This window comes from Cervus elaphus, chromosome 18 (genome assembly GCF_910594005.1).
Source record: "Cervus elaphus chromosome 18, mCerEla1.1, whole genome shotgun sequence".
Classification (NCBI taxonomy): domain Eukaryota; kingdom Metazoa; phylum Chordata; class Mammalia; order Artiodactyla; family Cervidae; genus Cervus; species Cervus elaphus.
The window spans coordinates 38,708,900-38,728,517 of record NC_057832.1 but is presented as its reverse complement, the minus strand read 5'-3'; the positions used below and the strand labels follow the sequence as shown (position 1 = coordinate 38,728,517).

The 19,618-nt window shown below is 46.3% G+C and overlaps 1 protein-coding gene across 2 annotated transcripts; it reads left to right on the top strand.

Moving 5' to 3' along the window:
• Positions 1 to 16,205: 16,205 nt before the first annotated feature.
• Positions 16,206 to 18,830, top strand: SP8 (Sp8 transcription factor). 2 transcript variants are annotated; one of them, XM_043873348.1, is made up of 3 exons: positions 16,206 to 16,323; positions 17,327 to 17,722; positions 17,813 to 18,830. In XM_043873348.1, the coding sequence occupies exons 1-3, from the start codon at positions 16,303 to 16,305 to the stop codon at positions 18,818 to 18,820; spliced, it is 1,425 nt and encodes a 474-aa protein (XP_043729283.1). In that variant the 5' UTR covers positions 16,206 to 16,302; the 3' UTR covers positions 18,821 to 18,830. The 2 variants fall into 2 exon arrangements, with proteins under 2 accessions (XP_043729283.1, XP_043729282.1); XM_043873347.1 differs by having other exon boundaries at positions 17,327 to 18,830.
• The last annotated feature ends 788 nt before the right edge of the window (positions 18,831 to 19,618 follow it).

The following is a 19,618-nucleotide window of genomic DNA, read 5'->3' as shown; positions in this document are numbered from 1 at the left end:
TTCCCCTTCCATTCACTATTCCTGGCTATGCAAATGCATGCATGTGCGTGGTAGAACATAAATTACGGCTAACAGTTTGACACCATTGTTTTATTAACAAACACAACTCAAAGCAAAATAATTAAATAGGGACACATAGTAAAATAAACATTCCAATGACCTTTCAGAGTGAAAAGTTCTGCTCCACAAATAAAGGCGAGAACAATACAATTACAGGATAGTACTTGTACAGAATTGCTGAATATGTGATGAAGCCTTGACCAGCCAGCCAGTCATCTCATCTCTTCCATCACAGAAAAGGCTGAAAAGAACAGGACAGCTGTAGTGTCCTGACTTTGAGACTCACTGGCAAATGGAATGACAGATGTAGAGCCAGTGCCCCAAAGTGGGCAGGACCTCATCCCAGACAAACAAAAGAGAATGACAGTCTTGGAGCCCCATTTACTTCAATAAATTTTTTTTAAGCCAGCTGCCTTTTTTACATATATAAGATACTGGTACAAGGCAATATTTACTGAGTAAGCCTCAGAATACCATTTTACCTAATAATACAAGCAAACACCAATTATAGGTTTTTCCCTAACTCATAATTACCTTTTAATTTTATATATATATATAATATATATATTACATATCTAATTATATATATTGCTATATATATATCTATATTGCCAGGTATATATTATATGCTACAGTTCCATCTATAGCTTTATCACATGTATCAAATAAGTGCAGCTCTAGATCTGTCTTAGGTTTACACATACAAAATCTGAAAAATAAAAATTTTAATCTTCAGATTATTCCACATCTGTTACATGTTATTGTCTTATCCACTCAAGACCCCTAGGTTTTGTCTTCTTGCAACTCCCTACTGACCCTAAGTAATGATTTGTACAAGTCATTAAACACATATTCTCTACCATATGTGCTAGTGACTTCTTTTGCTCTTCTACTCAGGTACTCTAAATAATCTGAAATCAGGCATCTATTGCTTATGTTTTCCTTTCTTCCTACAGTAGGTGCTCTGCAAATAGGAAGATTCATATACCTTATCTCATTGGAGCCTCAGAGCCATCTTGTCCAACTTGTGGAGTTGGCAGGGCAAGTAATATCCCTGTTTTGGAAATGAAAAAACTGAGACTCAGCAGGTTAAGTGATATGTCTTCTAACCAACACAGAGAACCAGTGAAACTAGAAAGAGAAGTCAATTTCCCAATTTATAAGTCAGTATTCATTATAGGTATAGCTTCTTCAAGTGTATGTACAAGTATATTAATTATAAAAGTACTTTTATTCTCAATTGCCCTCATTGACTAGTATTAAGAAATTTCCCATGGACAGAGACAATAACCATTACTAGTTGTCAAAAAACATGTTTTATAATTTAGGTTGTACATTTCTGATGCTTAAGTTCTGATTAAAACTAATCATACTCCAGTTCTCTGCTTAGTAGGATTAACACAGCCATCAGTACTTTTGCTTTGCCTTGACAAAGAGCTTTAGAAGATTAAGACTTTATTGAAACATGTTTTAAAATGTGAGCTACATAAGAATAAAAGAAAACATTATATTTAAATAGTCAAAGTAGCAGTGATTCTAACCTAAGGAGGTAATTGTATGTAAAAAATTTAAAGTTCCCACTAATTTTTACATAAAGCTGTATGAATTTCACACCTGAAAAACTGCAGAAATTCATTAACATTTATTTGTAAAATGACTTTAAGCTCTGGGAATTTCATGCAGTTAGAAGTTGACTTGCCCTAGAAAAGAAAATAATGCTAATGAGTGAATATTAAGTATAAGGCAGTAACACTATGGAGATAAATATGTAATTACATACATTTCCAAAAGTGGGATAAATCACACATTAAGTTATGTCATAATTCAAGGATTTGTAAGAGGCAAGAAGATGCACTTGATAGTCTCTGGATAATTACTCTTAATTAACATGCCTAAATAATAAAAATATGAGAATATTTTAAATTAAGAATGTAAAAATATTCAATACAAGAAAAATATGGATCTTTCAAGCTAGAGGCGAACAACCATTGGAAAGAGGAGTGGTTTTACTTCTGCCTACCCAATAAAGGCCAAGTCTAGACATTCATAATTACACCAATTAATTGGCCATTTTGGCTAAATTATGTAAATTGTCTGCATACACTTCTCAAAGTACATAACTGCCAATGCTATTTTCACTTTGGTCAAGTCTACACTAGCTAGCAAAATGAAGTGGATAATTAAGACAATTATTCTGATAATTTAGATCAAACATTAATTAAGGTAAAAGCAGATTAAATTTAGCAGGGGGTGGAGGGGTGGGGATGGACTTGGATTGGAATATAAATGTTCCTCTTGTTTCATAAGCATGTTAAAAAGATTTTCTGTTTCTTGAATTATTTTTGAAATTAGATTTCAAAACACTTAATATATATTGTTTCTATAATAATTATTTAATTGGGTTCTTAAGTTCCCAAGATACCTAGGTATTTTAGATCACTTACGCCAGCATTGGCTTAAATCTCTTTACAGAATTCATAGACAACACTGACAAAATTCTGAACTCAAAAATAAGGTCAATGGAATTCTTTTTAAAAATCAACAATAATACATTCTTTATAGGCATTATAGTTAGGTAGAAGAATCAGGAGGAGCATTTAGGAGTGAAGTTTAATGATACTCATAAGTTAAACAGGAACTACAGAACTAAATGCAGGTATATGAATAAACAAACAAGAAAACAAATAATTTTATACTATATCAATGTCTACCTATATAGATACAGTATGTCAATATGTACAGGGAGAAAGAAAGAGAATCTAAGCAATTGTCACAAAATGTTAGCAATGTTAACCTAGAAAAAAGGAATATGGGTGTTCACTGAAATGGTTCATTGTGCTATTATTCAAACTTTCTGTAAGTTTGAAATTTTTTCAAAATAAAAAGTTGGGGGGAAATATATACATTTTAAGCTTCACAGAAAATAACTAACAAATATTCAGTAACCATCAAACACCCATGAATATGATATCCTTGAGATTGAAAATTCTGCAGTACCTCATTTCTTAAAACCACACTGTGAAATCTATACTAAGGATTCTTTCCAATAAGCCTTAAGTGAGCACTTTAAAATATTCTCAAGGTTTCCCATGCAGGGTGTAGTTAAAGAGCATTCCACTTGAGATCCTTGCCTGAAAGGCCCTATAGAATTGCAAAGTATCATTATTAAGCAAATGTTCCTGGGTCCTTGGGTGGTTCACTTAAAACACATTTCACTGTATTGAATATTCAATGCCAAAAGCACACAGTTCACTGTTAAGATTTGCAATTTAAACCCAGTTGGAAGAAGTAAAAGGTTCTTGTAATTTGCCTATACTGTATTGCATCGATGTAGCAGCTTTGATTGATAATTAAGTTCCCAAAAATATGAGTTAGAGAGTGTGAACAATGGAGAAAAGCTAACCTTTCTATTACAGCCTTAGCTCTTGACTTCTTGTATTTAAGATTACAGATGCTCCATTAAATCGATTTTGTGTTTAATCTCCTCTTGAAAAACAGTGAATGCAAGTCCCCAACTTTCTTTCCTTTGAGAGAACCCAAGTATTGACAATGAAAACTACAAGGCTCAAATCAGATGACTAACAACATCCACTGGGGATAAGAAAACTTTAGCATGTCTCTTTTTTGGGGCGTTTCCTCAACTAACTCTAACTGGATTGAAATATCAAAATATATTTCACACTAGATTTAAAAAAAAAATTTTTTTTTTTTTGGAGAAATCAGATTTGAGAGGGCAGGGGATTTATTTAAAATCAGATGAATTATTATTTAATAATTAAAAATACATAGCTTTAAAAACACAGCTATGCTTTTTTAAAGCATCAGAGAAATTTTCAACAGTAATGTGGCTTTTAAATAAAGTTTCATACTTATCTCTTTTCTGTTTATCTAGTTCTTGTGCCCTGTTTTAACACTTTTAGGTCCTTCAGTAAGATATAAAAGTATGAAGAACATAGGATGGGAAAAAAATTAAAAATTTATAAATAAGAGCAGGCAGGAGACTGTCAATATATCAGAAGGGAACTACTTGATTGCCTTTTGAATTTGTGCTGGAGCGACAGGACTCATCTCCCTGGCTCCGGTTTTGAATGTGGGGAAATGACCAGCTGAACTATGGCTTTCTCTGGTTCATCTCTTTGCAGCCTCTTTCTCAAGCACCACTCATACTAGGACTGGTGATGGTTTAGTCGCTAAATCGTCCGACTACTGCGACCCCATGGATTGTAGCCTGCCAGGCTCCTCTATTCCTGTGATTCTCAAGAATACTGGAGTGGGTTGCCATTTCGTCCCCAGGGGATCGTCCCAAACCAGGAATCGAACCCGGGTCTCCTGCACCGCAGGCAGATTCTTTACCAACTGAGCTACGAGGAAAGCTCTCCACACTAGTATTACATTCCAGCATGTGGTCAGTCTCAAATTTAGAGCCGCTGGCAAGAAAATCCAGTTCATACTCTATGTACAGCTTACCTTCAAAAGAGGGAAAACTACCTTGGCAATGACAGCACAACCAGTGTATTTGAGAAATCCTGTAGGAGAGCCTCTCCCCATTTCTAGAGGAAGGGAGTGGTGAGGAAAGAATGGTGTAGCAGTGATCCTCAAGTGTGGTACCCGAACCAGCAGCTCAGCATCACGTGTAAACTATTTGGAAATGCAAATTACCGGTCCCCTCCCCCGCCCCAGACCTACTTAAGCAGGAACTCTGGCGTTGGGGCCAAGCAATCTGCGTTTAACTAGCCCTTTGGGTGGTTCTAATGTATTATCACTGACAGAAAAACGAGAATATAAATTTTCTAAAGGAGCTTTAAAGTCCAGTCCAGTCAAAACCTGGAGGGGGAAGACGAGCAGAACAGGAGGTTCAATTCCTGCCCCGGTGGGGTGGGGTGAGTCCCAGGCCCCGTGACCTGTCCGCGACCCCCTTCCGCACACACGCCCCCCGCGGTCCCGGGGGTGGGGCGGGGGGAGTGGGGCAGGCACCCCGCCCCCCGGCCTCACCGCCCGCCCCCAGGCCGCGCCGGCCGCCCACTGGGAGTCTGGTCGACAGCTCGGGACTCGCGAGCCCCTCCCGCGGCCGCGCGTGCCGGCCGCAGCCCCCTTCCGCCCGGCCTGCCCCTTTGTCCGCCCCGAGGGCGGCACCTTCCCGCCCGCGGGGTGTGCGAACCCTCGGGGGGCGGGAAAGGAGGAGGGACCGGGGAGGGAAGGAGGAGGAGCGAGGCGGGCGGCTGAGTGCAGGGGTGGGGAGCCGCCGCCGCACACCCGACTCCCGTCCCGCCCGGGCCGCGAAAAGGGGCTTTTGTGGCCGGCCGGGGTTCTCGCGGACCGCCCGCCCCGGGGCGGGGTGGCGCCTCCCCCTTGGCGGGAGCCAACGCGGCCTTCCCGGCCGGGGAACGCGGCGGCCGAGCGGGACAGAGCGCGGAGCCGGCAGCGGCGCTCGGCAGGAGAGCGCGGCTAAGCGGAGGGGAGGGCCGGAGGGTGGGGCAGGGCGGGGCTGGGCCGGGCCGCGGCGGAGCCCAGCGCCCGCGCCTCCGCCTTCCGCCGCCGCGGTCCAGACCGCGCGGGCGGGCGGCCTACGCCCGAGAACGGGAGGTGCGAGGCGGCGCGGGCCTGCGCGCCGGGCCTGGGGCCGGGCGGCTGTCGAGGTCGGGGTAGGGCGAGGGGAGAGAAGAAAGGGTTGTGCAAATATTGTGACTGCTGGGTGCGGAAACTCTCCGCCGTGCTGTCTGAGGTCCCGGCTCCACGCCCTGGGAAACTGCGGGATGGCCCGACGGGCCGTCGTTTGGAGGGTCTCTGTGACCGCCTTCCAGACAACCGTCGCCCGTTTCATCCAGACCTGAGACGGGTGGGGAACCTTGTCCACTCACCTTTTATTCTAGAGTCCCAAGGACAGGACACTAAGTGACTTCTTGGGGCGCTGCAGCTCCAGGAAAGCGCTGGGCGGTTACCACCGTGGGAGGCGGATGTGAGGGGGGAGCCTCTCCTAGTCTTTCTAATCCCCCTACCCCACCCGTCGGCTACAGCCTTGAGTTTTCCTTGCCAGTCTCCTGATCTCTTAGATGGCATAGCACAGTGAAGGGACAGGAGACCACCGATACACCCTGGAGGGCAAAAAAAAAAAAAACGGGGAGCGCCGCTGAGGTGGTCCGGACAACTAATCGCGGGAACTCGCGGATATTCGCGTCTTCGCGCGGCGACCGCGGCCTCGCGAGTCTTGCCTGTCCCAGAGCGTGGTGGCTGCTGGTGCGTAAAGTGATTCTGGAACCGTCTGTCCGCAAGGGTCTCCCCAGTAGCTGAGTTAGGAACTTGTACATATCGGGCCTTTTTCTTTTTTTATTTTATTTTTTATATCAGGCCTTTTTAAAGTCAGCACTGGGTTGACTTTAATTTTCTCCCGCAGATTTCCTACAATTTCTGGCCGGTTTGAAATTTCGGCCCTTAATTCCTAGTACCTAGGGGGAAGAAAATTCGAATTACCGACGACGCTTACGAAAAAGAGTCGTTTTGACTCGGTTGGTCAAACAGCAGCATCACCGAGCAAAACTAGTTGTGTATGTCCATGCTAAAATCTGTTAAAGCACTGAAATTGGGCAAAACACTCTTTTTAATGCCCTAATACCAGTCAGTCAATAAAGTCAGTAGTGCGGGGTGTCTTTCAGCAACAACAAACACTGCTGCTTCTGGTTTGACTTTGGCTTTTATTAGTTTGCTACACACTTCTTAGAGTTCCAATGGGTAAGTATGCCGGAATTGTGGAAATCACTTTTGTCTTCCTTTTGTTCTCTAAGCTGCTTCTTGAAGCAGAGCAGAGAGAGTTTTGAAGTGGATTCCTTAGTTCTTCCAACACTTTAATCCAGAAAACTTCAAATAAACTGATCTTGGATAGTACTTGTCAAATCGTTTCAATTTGCAGCAATTTGTGTGTGTGTTCCTGCTTCAGGAGGATGAGGTGGGATGAGGAGGAGATTGTGCCTATATTAGGACAGGTGTAATCTTGAAAAGAGTACCATCTACAGAAAAATGAGAACGTTCTGCCGTTAATAGCTGCCCCTTTGAAGGTAATGGACATTCCATCACAGGGCTGTAAATGCAGAGTGTAGGCTCCAAAGTAGTGGGCTTCCGTCCTTCCAATGTTTGCTCTCTCCAGTGTTGGATCAAAGAGCTGTGTTTGTCTTATGAGGCCCCTTTGGAAGATGTTTTTAGAACAATTACAGATATAACAATCAGTTCAGTTTGTCTCATCTTAAGAAATGCTGCGAGAATTTTTTAGAAAGAAACCTTTAAGTAAAGACAACAGATAAGGAAAAAAGGACTACATTGGCTATTGCGAGTTAGTGCAGCTACTTCAAGAGGAAAGAGCTCGAACCTCACTCACCCACTCTCTAAACCCTGCAGTCCTGCTCTTGTTTTGAACTGAAATGGGGCAGCAGCCTTCTTTAGTGACCGACAAGGTCCTTGTTACTTAAGAGGAAGACTCTTCATAGCGACGTTGGGGGAGGGGTGGTGCTAAGAGCTCCAAAGAAACCGAGCTGCAAAATGAAATTCCCTAAGTTGCTTTGTTCTGGTGAGGCGATTGTGGGAAATTGCGTTGTCAGTATCTGAGCAAACTTTATTACTTTTCCAGAATCCATAAGCGAGATTCAAGGTTTTATTTCCTCTTGAAAAGTAACCGCTGCTGAGTACAGAAGTCAATACTTGTCAAGCCTTAAATGAAAACGTGACCCTGTTCAGTCTAGATGGGCGTTTCTGTTAAGGATTTGAAAGGGGAACTTCGCGCTGGGTATGGTAGACGCCCTTGAACTCAAAAGTTTAGCGCATCACGTCACGACTTTACTAGAGCTGATGTAGATATTTTATTTCGAACACCTTCTAAGGTGTGTGCTAAGTAGGTCCCCCTCTTAGTACCCTTATATCCTTCCCGCTAACCCCGCAGCCCTGAGCTCCAGGAAAGGAGCCTAAGGTGGCTAGCGCCCATCTATTTAAAAGGGAGGACTGCATAGACGTGAAGCCATAAGCAGCAGTAACTCAATTTGTAGACTGCGTTGACTCAGTTAATCACGGAGGTTCCTTGCATTTCCATCTAGAACTCCCCAATCACCGGCCAGTCTGTCTTCTCAGAAGCAGAAAACTGGGCAGGCCAGCCGGTCTGGCCAAGGCCATTGAGAAGTCTTGCAAAATTCAGTGAAAACAGCCGTGAGAAACGGTCACCAATGACCTGGGCGGAAGCTTTCGATGTGCAGGGATGAGTGGGGTATGGGGGTGTGGCGGCGCTAGCCCTAAGCCACTAGGGTCTGCGGGGGCGGAACACACCCTGAGGACTGCGCGACCAGGCTGCTCCCGGATTCACAAGCTACCCTTTGCAGTGACCAGGGCGGACGTCCAGTTCGATTACCACGGAAGCTCTCCAGACTGATTCAACTTGACCCAAGCGTGTGACCCATCTCTTTCACCAGGGAAAGAGGGGCCCGTGACTCCCTTCACTTCGGCGGCACTGGAAAGCGTGTGTGTGTGTGTGTGTGTGTGTGTGTGTGTGTGTGTGTAGGTGTTGGCATAGGTATTCGACTTCCAAACATCTTTGGAATCTGTCTGCTCGTTTGTGATTTACAAACACAGTAAATTTCGAAGAGCTTGATAGTGTTTGTTATCAGACACGTAAATACACGGTCAGCTTTCCTCCCAAATTAGGTTTTCCCTTGACTTAAAATCTTTTGCTTGGTAATGTGTGAACTCACCATATAAATCTCCTATAGGAAACAATCAAGAGAAATTATACACATACATAACAATATGACTGAGGTAGACTTAAATAAAAAGTTAAAATGAAGCACATCAAAATATTCCAATATACCCGCAATCTCATTCAGGAAAGCAGGTCTCTTTCACGGCTCCACAAGAATTCTTTGCCCTAGTGGCCTCAGGGTGACTTCTGATAGCCCTACTTCTTAGGGAAAAAAAAAAAAGAGAGAGAGAAAGCCTGCACCCAAGTTTTGGGTGAGATTCAGTATTCTAACCAAAATATGCTCAACAGATGATAGTAGAGATGAAGCCAGAAAACAACTCCAGCTATTTAAACTGCCAAATGAGACATAAAGCTGCATTGTAAAAATCATCTGGAAAACAGGTTTTCCCATTGAAGTCTCTATGTGTTAATTACTGTGAGCTGGAAGGCTGGAGATCGAACGCCTGGAAGCCGACTTTCACCCCGCATACGTAAACGGAAAACGTGCTGAACCGCAGCCAGAGGCTTCCTGCTCGGACTCATTGCCATGCATGCCTAGACATTAATATGTGTTCATGGAGGGCTCGTACAGTACGAGGTGTTATTTCCTTATAAAGAAACACCAGGTCTCGCTTTCCATTCTTCTTACAAAATTATTCGCATTATTTATGCTACATTGAGCGATCTAATTTCTTCGTGATAGTCAGCTAATTGCTCTGGCAGGTAATTAGAAGCAGTTTACAACGCAAAGGGCTTTTGCATTGCCCCTCGGATTATTAAGTTGCGCTGTAAATTATACCATATTTGCTAGGGAAAAATTCTTTTGAGTAAGTTCTCTTCCTGAGATCCCAGATGAAATGGGCTCCCCACCCCACCTCCCCTTCGTACACACCCCTCCCTAGCCACCCCCACCGCCACCACACCCCCTGCTTTTCCTGGACTCAGAGTCGAATGATTCTAAAGCACGCGATTTTGTTCGTGTTCACTGGGCCGAAATAACGTGGCCATTATGGCCTGAAATGGGCCAGGTTTGAAGCGAGCTTCCTGCGCGCCTGCAATATCCAGCAGGCATGTGGGAAAAGAACGGCTTAAATGGGGACATCTGTTCAAGTGCTGCTCATCTTACTCTTACAGCCAGGTCAGGTTAAGAGAATAACCTGTTCGCCACCTTTTTTCTTGTTAATAAGACTATTAGAAAAAAAGCGAGCACACACACAAACAACACTAATTGAGCTACCGTAGAAGCAAGGAATCAGACACACAAAGGTAGCAGCTGAGTTACAAGAGGAACTGTAAAAAATAACCATTGGGCTATTTCAATGAAAATCTACAGGACTATGAGAAAAAAAGAAAAGAAAATTGAACATGTGAATTCAGAAATGCTCTCTACAAAAATGGTTTTACCTAAGAGATTTTAAAGACTCAACAAAGACTGGTTTGTTTTCATTTTAATAAAATTGATCTGAAGATAAACTTCACTGGAAAAAGATTTCTTTAGCTTTCAAATACTCTGAGGCCCCACACTTTTTGTTACCGGTGTTTTCTGGTCTATGTTATCTCTGAGACAAACCCCAAGTGGGGGCATCCTAGTTTGCCCCCTCATTTTGGAAAAGTGAACTGTATCCCCTTTCACAAATATCACCCATTTGTAAACCTTATACAATGATGTATAAGTGTGGTTAAACCTAGAGACCGGGTGCAGCTCCTAGATTATTTGTAATTAAACACAATTCCCAAAGTAACATTTATCTTCCGGAAACTGCGATTGCAATTGTCAACCGTCTGGAAGAGACCTCGGGGTAATCTGGGAGCATTACCTCCTCTAGTAACAGAACAGAATAAAAGAAATCAATAGTGTTGAGGATAAGAATTCAGTAGTTTTTAACTCTGCATGTTAGCTGTGAGAAAGTGATATATAATACCAAAAGAGAAAATAGCTGAAACAAATCCACTCTAGGAAAAAATCAGAGGTGAACTTGTCTGAATGTCTAAGCCTCTTTCTTGCCTTGCTCAACTAGAATACACACACACACACACACACACACACATGCACACACACACCCCACCACAAATGAACAAACTCTCTTCCCTATGCGTGTTTCCTTCATTTACATGATGAAAGAGGAATATGAAATGCTGTAGAATTAATTATCAATTTCATCTGTGGGGTAGCAGGGAGATGAATATGAAATATACCATTGAGTACACGCCTGCCTGTAGAACTAGCACGCAATCATATCAACATGCTTTGAAGATATGAAAATTATGCATGCACACAAATAAGGAATTATTATCTTCCTTTAATATATGATGAAATGCCTATTTGGGTAAATATCTTCATGTTTCTCCTATCCATGAATTTACCAACACATTCATATGTTTGCTACATTAAAGTCTTCCTTGTCTTTCTGAATATCTGCAAATTTGACTGCCCTAGCTAAAAGGAATCTTTAAAGCATCGTAATATCCTAAGTTAGATGAGTCCCTTTTAATTAAAATGTCCCTAACTTTTGAGTGTTTCTAAGTGGCAGAGAGAAAGAATAAATATTAAGCAGCGTGATACGGGGTGGGGGTAGGGGGAATCTAGTCAATTAAGAAACAATATGCTTTTTCAAGCGACCCTATTTATTTAAAAAGAGTCGCCAAGGCAATGCTTTGCAGGAGATCCTTGCACGTAGATCAAGAGTCACCACTGCTTCGCTGTGGTCAACAAATGCATCCAATTAAGCAGAACCAGGAAAGTAAGGACTTGGCTGTAAATGTGGCCGGATAGTTTGAAACCGAATAACCTCACTAATAGGGGCTATTGTTCAGTATGGAAGTTCCCATTTTCCAATCAGGAAAATACAGCCCTTTCTGGACTCTGGCTGACCGATCCCTTCCCACCTACGGCTCAACAATCTGCCACCAGCGAGGGGCTTTTATTGCCTCCCTTCCCAGGAAATGTTAGGCAACTTCCTAGTAAAGCCGCCCGAAAGCAAAAGGATGCCTCTCGGGAATCCACAGGTCTATGCCTGGTCAGGTTTTCTTTTCAGCAGGAAAGAAACTTTTACCAGAGAGCTCCAGGCAAGGAGACACCCCCAACCTGGCCCGGACTGCTTCTCCTTGCAGCCGCTGGCTGCGCTCGGTTCGCTCCCCACCCTTCTTCACGTTTTATGTAGGAGCCAAGGAGTCCGCGCGCGAGGTCCCTGCACAGTGGCCAGAGATTGGGGGCTGTCTCCCTCTTTGAGGAGAGGCGCCCACCAGGTCACCTGGGTCTTCAGCGGGCACCGGCCAAATCAGCTGCCTGAGCTTGCGCGTTCCGCCAACGCTCGGGAAACCGAGATGCGAAGAGCCCTGTTTAAACGTACCCAGCAGAGGTACTCGCCTATATAGTTCATGTGCGTTTTTTTTGTTTTTGTTTTTTTTCTTATTAGGCTTTTTCAGCTCTGTGTATTTACCAGACCACACTTAACACGTTCAAAACCTTATTTGGTGTAGATCTGTTGCTGGACACTTGAAAGCCTGGATAACTTTGATGTTTTCGACTATAAATCCCCAATCGTACTCAATGGTTACAAATGGTTTTATTTACTTGTCCTTCTATCTACACATTTTAATCTGTTTAACCAAACAGCAGAGGCATATTTCACTCCCCACTCCACGAAAAGGAAAATCAGGGACCGAGTCCTCTAATTTGCTTTTAGGACCTTCTATTTCTTTGGTTGTGAAAACCTGAGAGCTCCAAATCACAGCATTGATTAGTCTTCAAACCAGCCAGCAAAAAAGCTCCCCTTTCCCACTCTATCTAAAGAGATGTTGATGTATATTGTAGCTGCAAGGTGTTAGATATACTTGAGCAAGTTGTTCCCAGGATGTAAATTAGGTCCCAAAAGCTGTTGTCCAAATCGAAGAAACAGAGAAATTAATCTGGGAGACTATCCATCATCACCGGTAATAAAGAGAGCGACATGGATGAGACAGATGATATGATTAAGGGGCTGTGGTCGTTTTAATTAACTTTTTGCTGTCCTGTAATGATCAAACTGGTCACCAGACCCGGTCAATAAGCATGTTAATATCAAACAAATAAAACCAGGGATGATTAAAAACCTCCTGGTTTATTAAATTTGAAATTCAAATGAAATTTATGCTGCAGATGCATACAGAATGCTAATAGATTTTAGCTTTATTGAAAGTGGATCTCACAGGTTTGCAAGAAACAGCAGAATATCCATCTACTCCTCTCTCAGGCAGCACTTAAACTTCTTATGGGGTGGGGGAAACTTTTAATTGATGTTAGAAAGCCTGCATTTCCTATCTTTCTTCCTCTTCCCCTTCCAAACCTCCGTATTATTGCAGTTTAATACTCAAGAGCAGTCATCAATATCACAAAAGGTAAACTGAACTGGATGTGCTGTGAAATGCTTTCCCCAGCAGACTGTATCTATAATGGATTACAGATGTTCCCTCCTGTGGGGGGATTCAAAAATAATACAGTCACTTCTGCAAAGTGGAGAAAGAGCTGCCATTAAGACCAGTTTCATTGTTGGTCTGGTTGGTTGCTGGTCACTGTTTCAAGATTATTGTTGTTTCAATTTTTGGTCAATTATATAATTCTCTTTGCCTTTCCTTTTTAATTCTTCTGTCTTATGCCTTAGAACAAACACTAACCACTTCTTTTGGGGTGAGGGGTAGGGTGAAAAAAAAACTTTGACAATTAGTATAAAATAAACACTTAATTTTAAAGTGGGAGTAAATGGAGTATACATATATATATGAAAACATAAATATATTTTTTCATAATGAAGATGCACATACAAACGTTTGTGAAAATCTGCAAGTCAACCTTATGCAAACTGAAGAATCCAGTATACTCACTATAGCCACACCAACATTGTGACCCATTGTCCTAGGCAGAATTACATGATTCTAAAGTGGATTTATATAAATACAATCTTAGAAGTAGATACTCAAATTTGTAATCACACAATGTGTGTTTTTCTAATTCCTGCATTTTTTGAGGAAACAATGGTTAATGTTTGTTTACTCTCAGAATCAGCTTTTAACTTTTCAAAAGTCCTGCCTCACTTCCTACTAGAGATAGGAGGATAAAAAGATAAAATAAATAACTATTCATAGAAGGGAGTCTTCCCTCAAGCTTTCTTTCTCCACCTTTGAGGGTGACGCTATTGATTAGAATTAAATCCCAAATTTGAACAACTGTATATTAGGTCTTTAAAATGAATATCATTATAGAAGGAGACCAAAGCAATGAAGTTAATTCTCTTTATTTGTTAAACGGAGTTCCCTCCTTTCCCCCACCCCTTCCTCCTTCTGGGCTGGCCTGTCACGCCTTCTCAACACGCTAAAATCATTCAGAGTGGCTTGCAGGGAGAAACACGACATTTATGGTAAGCGTCAGCCTTCAGAGAAAGAAAGCAGTTCATTAATTTACTTCACACTTACTTCAAAGTATGAGAATGTACCTTATCCCCTTAATCAATAGATATGATGTACAGTCAATATCTCAACACTGTTATAAAGGGGTCAGAAACACTTACTCTCACACCACAAACATCAGCCTCAACTCTGTTCAATGAAACTTACACAATGCTACAACCTGACTTTGGACTTCAGTAAACCCCAGGAGGATTTTTTTTTTTTTTTTTTTACATCCCCAGAAGCTGTAATGTACTTGAGGAAGGTTCAAAACAATAAAATGAAAAGGTTTCCTCTGTCAAAACAAAACACCTCTCTCAGCTAGTAACATTTTTTTTTTTTTAATCACTTCTGACTTAAAATTAGATTTCTGGGAGTATTTGTAACTGCTTAAATATGTGAATTACTTTTTAAAGACATATGGCTATTCAACAGGGCTCCAAAGGCTGTGGACTTTTTGTTACACTGATGTGGTGCTTTCTGTAGTTTAAGGTGTTTCCTTGTGGTGGCAGTGAAATTGTAATTACATTTCTGTAGGCAACTAATACCACAAATAGCAAGCAAGTTCTAAAATCCACCAAATTTGAACTGTTGCCATGCATACACTTAACAGATATCTGGCCCTTCAAACCCCACTAGACACAGAAGCTTTTCATACACGTGGTCCAAGATTGGTTAAAAGCTTGTTTCTCTTCTCAGATAAATAAAACCCCCAGATTTCAATCAAAATACCGATTTTTTTTTCTTCAGAAAGAGGCGGTGGGATATCCTACGAAAACTCCTAAATTCTAGAAAACGCTCCTTTTCTCACCCCTCAGGAAAAAAAAAAAAATACTCTTACCCCTTTCTTTTATCTAATCCTTTTGTATTGAAATTTACTCATCGCCACGGGACAAACACACGGTCTCCCCTACAGTGAGACTTGCACTTCCAAAGCCGAATCCCACCTCAGGAGAAAAAAAAAGCTACCGCATCAAAGTAACAGCTCTTTGACGCAGGCGCACACCCTCCCGAACGCTCTAAAAATACCCCTCAGCCTCCCTAAATTTCTATCCTTCGGCTGGAAAGCCAGGAAAGGAGAGGATGGTATTAATATGATTTTGTTTTAAAATGTAGTGACAGTATCCGAAAAATTAAGGGGGAAAAAAAAAACCAATCAAGATTTGAGCTACAAGAAAACCCGAGGAAGCTGGCGACAGTGATAGCATTTGTGAATATTTATTCAACCTCACTCAACTTCGCAGTCAGTTTCACTCTTCAGATCGCCATGTCTCTCTTTTACGTGCATACACTTCACTGCACCGGTCCTGTTCTCCACCACAGTTTCGTCGCAGAGACACACACCAGCACACACGATCCCTTCCCCACGTGTGTGACAGACTGCCCTCGCCTCTCCCCTGTGAAGCGAACACACACTCATCCACTCTCCCTCCTTTTTCACACACACAAACCCGCACATTCACCCTTCCTCTTCTCCAAACCACACTCAGACACCACCTAGCACACTCCCCCGCCCCCAACACACACTCGACTGCACTGTCCCTCTGCCCTCCCCAGGTTTATCACTCAGTTACACTACGCTCACCCTTCCCCTCAACAATTTACTGGTCTGTTCCCCTTTGTCACACACACAGTTAAATTGTCACTCACAACCCCTCTCCCTCTCTGCACGGTCCCTCCCCTTCCCCCGTCGCGGTTTCACTGCCCGACTCTACTCCCCAGCCTCTCCGCGTCGCCCCCCTCAGGCTGCACTGCGTTCTTCTCAGCTTTGCTACACTCGCAGAGTGACACACACACACACACACACCAAACCGCTTTGTAACACACACGCAGTCACGCGCGCCCCTCCCGCTCCCGCTCCGGCTCCCCGCACCCCCCCCAGGGCGGCCGGCGGCTGCGCCGATGACCTCACGGCGCGCGCGCGGCGCGGCCCGGCGAGGCCGCAGATTGGCTGGCCGCGCCTCCGCGGCACTTCAAAGCCGGAGAGGGAGCTACAATTGTGGTGGAATGGGCGGAACTGATCATTGTATTGCACACCTCTAAAAAAAACACTGCCTCTGATTTATCAATATAAAAAAGATCCTCTGAGAGGAGGAGGGCACTTTTGTGTGATGGCAACTTCACTTCTAGGGGTGAGTCTCAGGATTTTCTCTTGCTGGTTTAATTAGTTTTCTTTTATTGCCGATCGGAGGGGGTTAAAGTCGCCCCGGCCAGGCCACGGGCTATCAGTCTCTATTGAGAGCTTTTTTCCTCCCCCCCTTTAAATACAAGTGAGTTTAGAGAAAAGAAAGAGGGGGAGAGGGGGGACAGAGTCACTTTTTTCAGCGCAGGAAAAGGTTCGGAGGGCATTTAGACAAGCCACCTCGCAGCGCCCGGCCGCTCCCCGCCCCGGAGACGTGCGTCCAGCCTATTTTACATGAGACGATTTCGGGGGTAAAGAAAGCAAGTTTTTCCTCCTGGGCAAACTGCAAATTTTCCCTCTTCCCCTTAAAAAATTCCTCAGCCCGCCTTGTCTTGCAGGTACGTTGAACCCATCTCTCTCTCTCTCTCTCTCCGTTTCTCTTTTTTAGTATTGTAGACCTTTTTTTTTTTTTTTTAAAGAAAATCAGGAAGAGCGATTGAACCCTATAGTTTGACGTCTTTTGGCCTGGGAGAAACAACCCAGGATGGGTTTCTGGGAACCGCAACAGGATTTTCAAAGCTCTTCTGTGGATTTCAGGAGTAGCTCTTAAAAGCAATCCAATGGTTTTTCCCCAGGCTTCTCCGCAAACGAATCTTCCTTCTCCCCAATCTGGACTTTTTGCTTGCTTGTTTGTTTCGAAGTGCCTGGGGCCTTGTGTGCATAAGAGTGTTGTTTTAGGTGAGAATACTGTCAAACTCTTCTTTAGCATGGCGCTTTACTCCCGAATCAGACGCCGGCAGCCAAACTTGTCCCCTCCCGTAGAGTAGGAAGCAGCCGGGCGCCGGGGCTGTTGGGGGAGCCAGGTGAGTTGGTGGCGCCGCGCCGCAGCGAGAAATGGGGTGCACTGGGGGCGTTTTGGAGGCTACCGGAGGACTGATGCACATTTCCTTCCTCCCTCCCCCACCGGACCTTTGCCCACCTCCCCTCCCCCACCCCTTCTCGTCTCCTCTCAGGAAGAACCGAGGTTGGGATCGACTCCTTTGGCCATGCTCGCTGCTACCTGTAATAAGATCGGCAGCCCCAGCCCGTCTCCCTCCTCCCTCTCGGACAGCTCATCTTCCTTCGGCAAAGGCTTCCACCCCTGGAAACGGTCCTCGTCCTCGTCCTCCGGCAGCTGCAACGTAGTGGGCTCCAGTCTCTCAAGCTTCGGCGTGTCGGGGCCCTCCAGAAACGGCGGCTCGTCCTCGGCCGCGGCGGCGGCCGCGGCGGCGGCGGCGGCGGCGGCAGCTCTGGTGTCCGACTCTTTCAGCTGTGGCGGCTCACCCGGCTCTAGCGCCTTCTCGCTAACCTCCAGCAGCGCCGCCGCAGCCGCTGCCGCCGCGGCCGCCGCCGCCTCGAGCTCTCCCTTCGCAAACGACTACTCGGTGTTCCAGGCCCCTGGCGTGTCGGGGGGCAGCGGCGGCGGGGGTGGCGGCGGCGGCTCCTCGGCGCACTCGCAGGACGGCTCCCACCAGCCCGTGTTCATCTCCAAGGTGCACACCTCTGTGGACGGGCTGCAGGGCATCTACCCGCGCGTGGGCATGGCGCACCCTTACGAGTCGTGGTTCAAGCCCTCGCATCCCGGCCTGGGCGCCGCCGGCGAAGTGGGGTCGGCCGGCGCCTCCAGCTGGTGGGACGTGGGCGCGGGCTGGATCGACGTGCAGAACCCGAACGGCGCGGCGGCGCTGCCCGGCTCCCTGCACCCCGCCGCCGGGGGGCTCCAAACCTCGCTGCACTCGCCGCTCGGAGGCTACAACTCGGATTACTCAGGCCTGAGCCACTCAGCCTTCAGCAGCGGCGCCTCTTCGCACCTGCTCAGCCCCGCGGGGCAACACCTCATGGACGGCTTCAAGCCGGTGCTGCCCGGCTCCTACCCGGACTCGGCCCCGTCGCCGCTGGCCGGCGCGGGGGGCTCCATGCTGAGCGCGGGGCCGTCGGCGCCTCTGGGGGGCTCCCCGCGCTCTTCAGCCCGCCGCTACTCCGGCCGCGCCACCTGCGACTGCCCCAACTGCCAGGAGGCGGAGCGGCTGGGCCCGGCCGGGGCGAGCCTGCGGCGCAAGGGCCTGCACAGCTGCCACATCCCGGGCTGCGGCAAGGTGTACGGGAAGACGTCGCACCTCAAAGCGCACCTGCGCTGGCACACGGGCGAGCGGCCCTTCGTGTGCAACTGGCTCTTCTGCGGCAAGCGCTTCACGCGCTCCGATGAGCTCCAGCGGCACCTTCGGACCCACACCGGCGAGAAGCGCTTCGCCTGCCCGGTGTGCAACAAGCGCTTCATGCGCAGCGACCACCTGAGCAAACACGTGAAGACGCACAGCGGCGGCGGCGGCGGCTCGGCGGGCTCGGGGAGCGGCGGCAAGAAGGGCAGCGACACCGACAGCGACCACAGCGCGGCGGGCAGCCCGCCCTGCCACTCCCCGGAGCTGCTGCCGCCCCCCGAGCCCGGGCACCGCAACGGCCTGGAGTGACGTGCCCCCCCGCCCCTGCCCCGCTCCCCTTCCTCCTCCCACCTTGGTCCGTTTGGGCTTCGTGGGTCCTGGCTTTGGCTCCAGTCTCTCTCCACCCTGCTCACTATCTCTTTCCGTCTCGGCCCTTCTCTCTTCTAACTCTCTCTGTGACAACTTTGTAAAGGGAGTGTGGACATGGGAGTAACACGCGTTGCTCTCCTGGGCCCTAGCTGTCTCTACCGGATAACACCGCTGGGGCCCAGAACAGCCCCAGCCGGCGCCTCGCCAGGCCTTTGATTCTGGTCCTCTCCCTGTTCCCCCTTCACCATCCCCAGCTGGGACGGGCACATCTTTTAGAGGGAAGTGGCCGCTGGAGGTAAGGCTGGACCGATCCAGTGCCTGGGACCCCGGGCCTCCGCACGCGCGGTTCACAACTAGGCTGAGCAAGGTTGAGCGCCACCCAAGGCCTCCGGGGCAGGCCAGCCGCCGACTGGCTAGGTACCAGTACCAGAACGGCGTTTTCGGGCGTCTGAGTTGCGGAGCGCCCTGCCCTGCAGCCGGGCGCCGCGGCCTGCCCTTAGCAGAGCCGTCGGGTGCCCATCTGCAGGCACGGAGACCCGGAGTTTGCCTAGTTCAGCTCTCCAGCGCCAGCCCTGACTCTCTTTGTTTCCTGGGGTGGAACCGATGCAAGTTTCAGCTAAGGGCAGTCTTGGTGAATCGATGCAACAGCCTTCTTTAATCTTTATAACTTTTTTAAACGAAAAATCTAAAGAAAACACAACAGCATTCTTCTATTTGGTTTCCCTTGTGGATATGTTT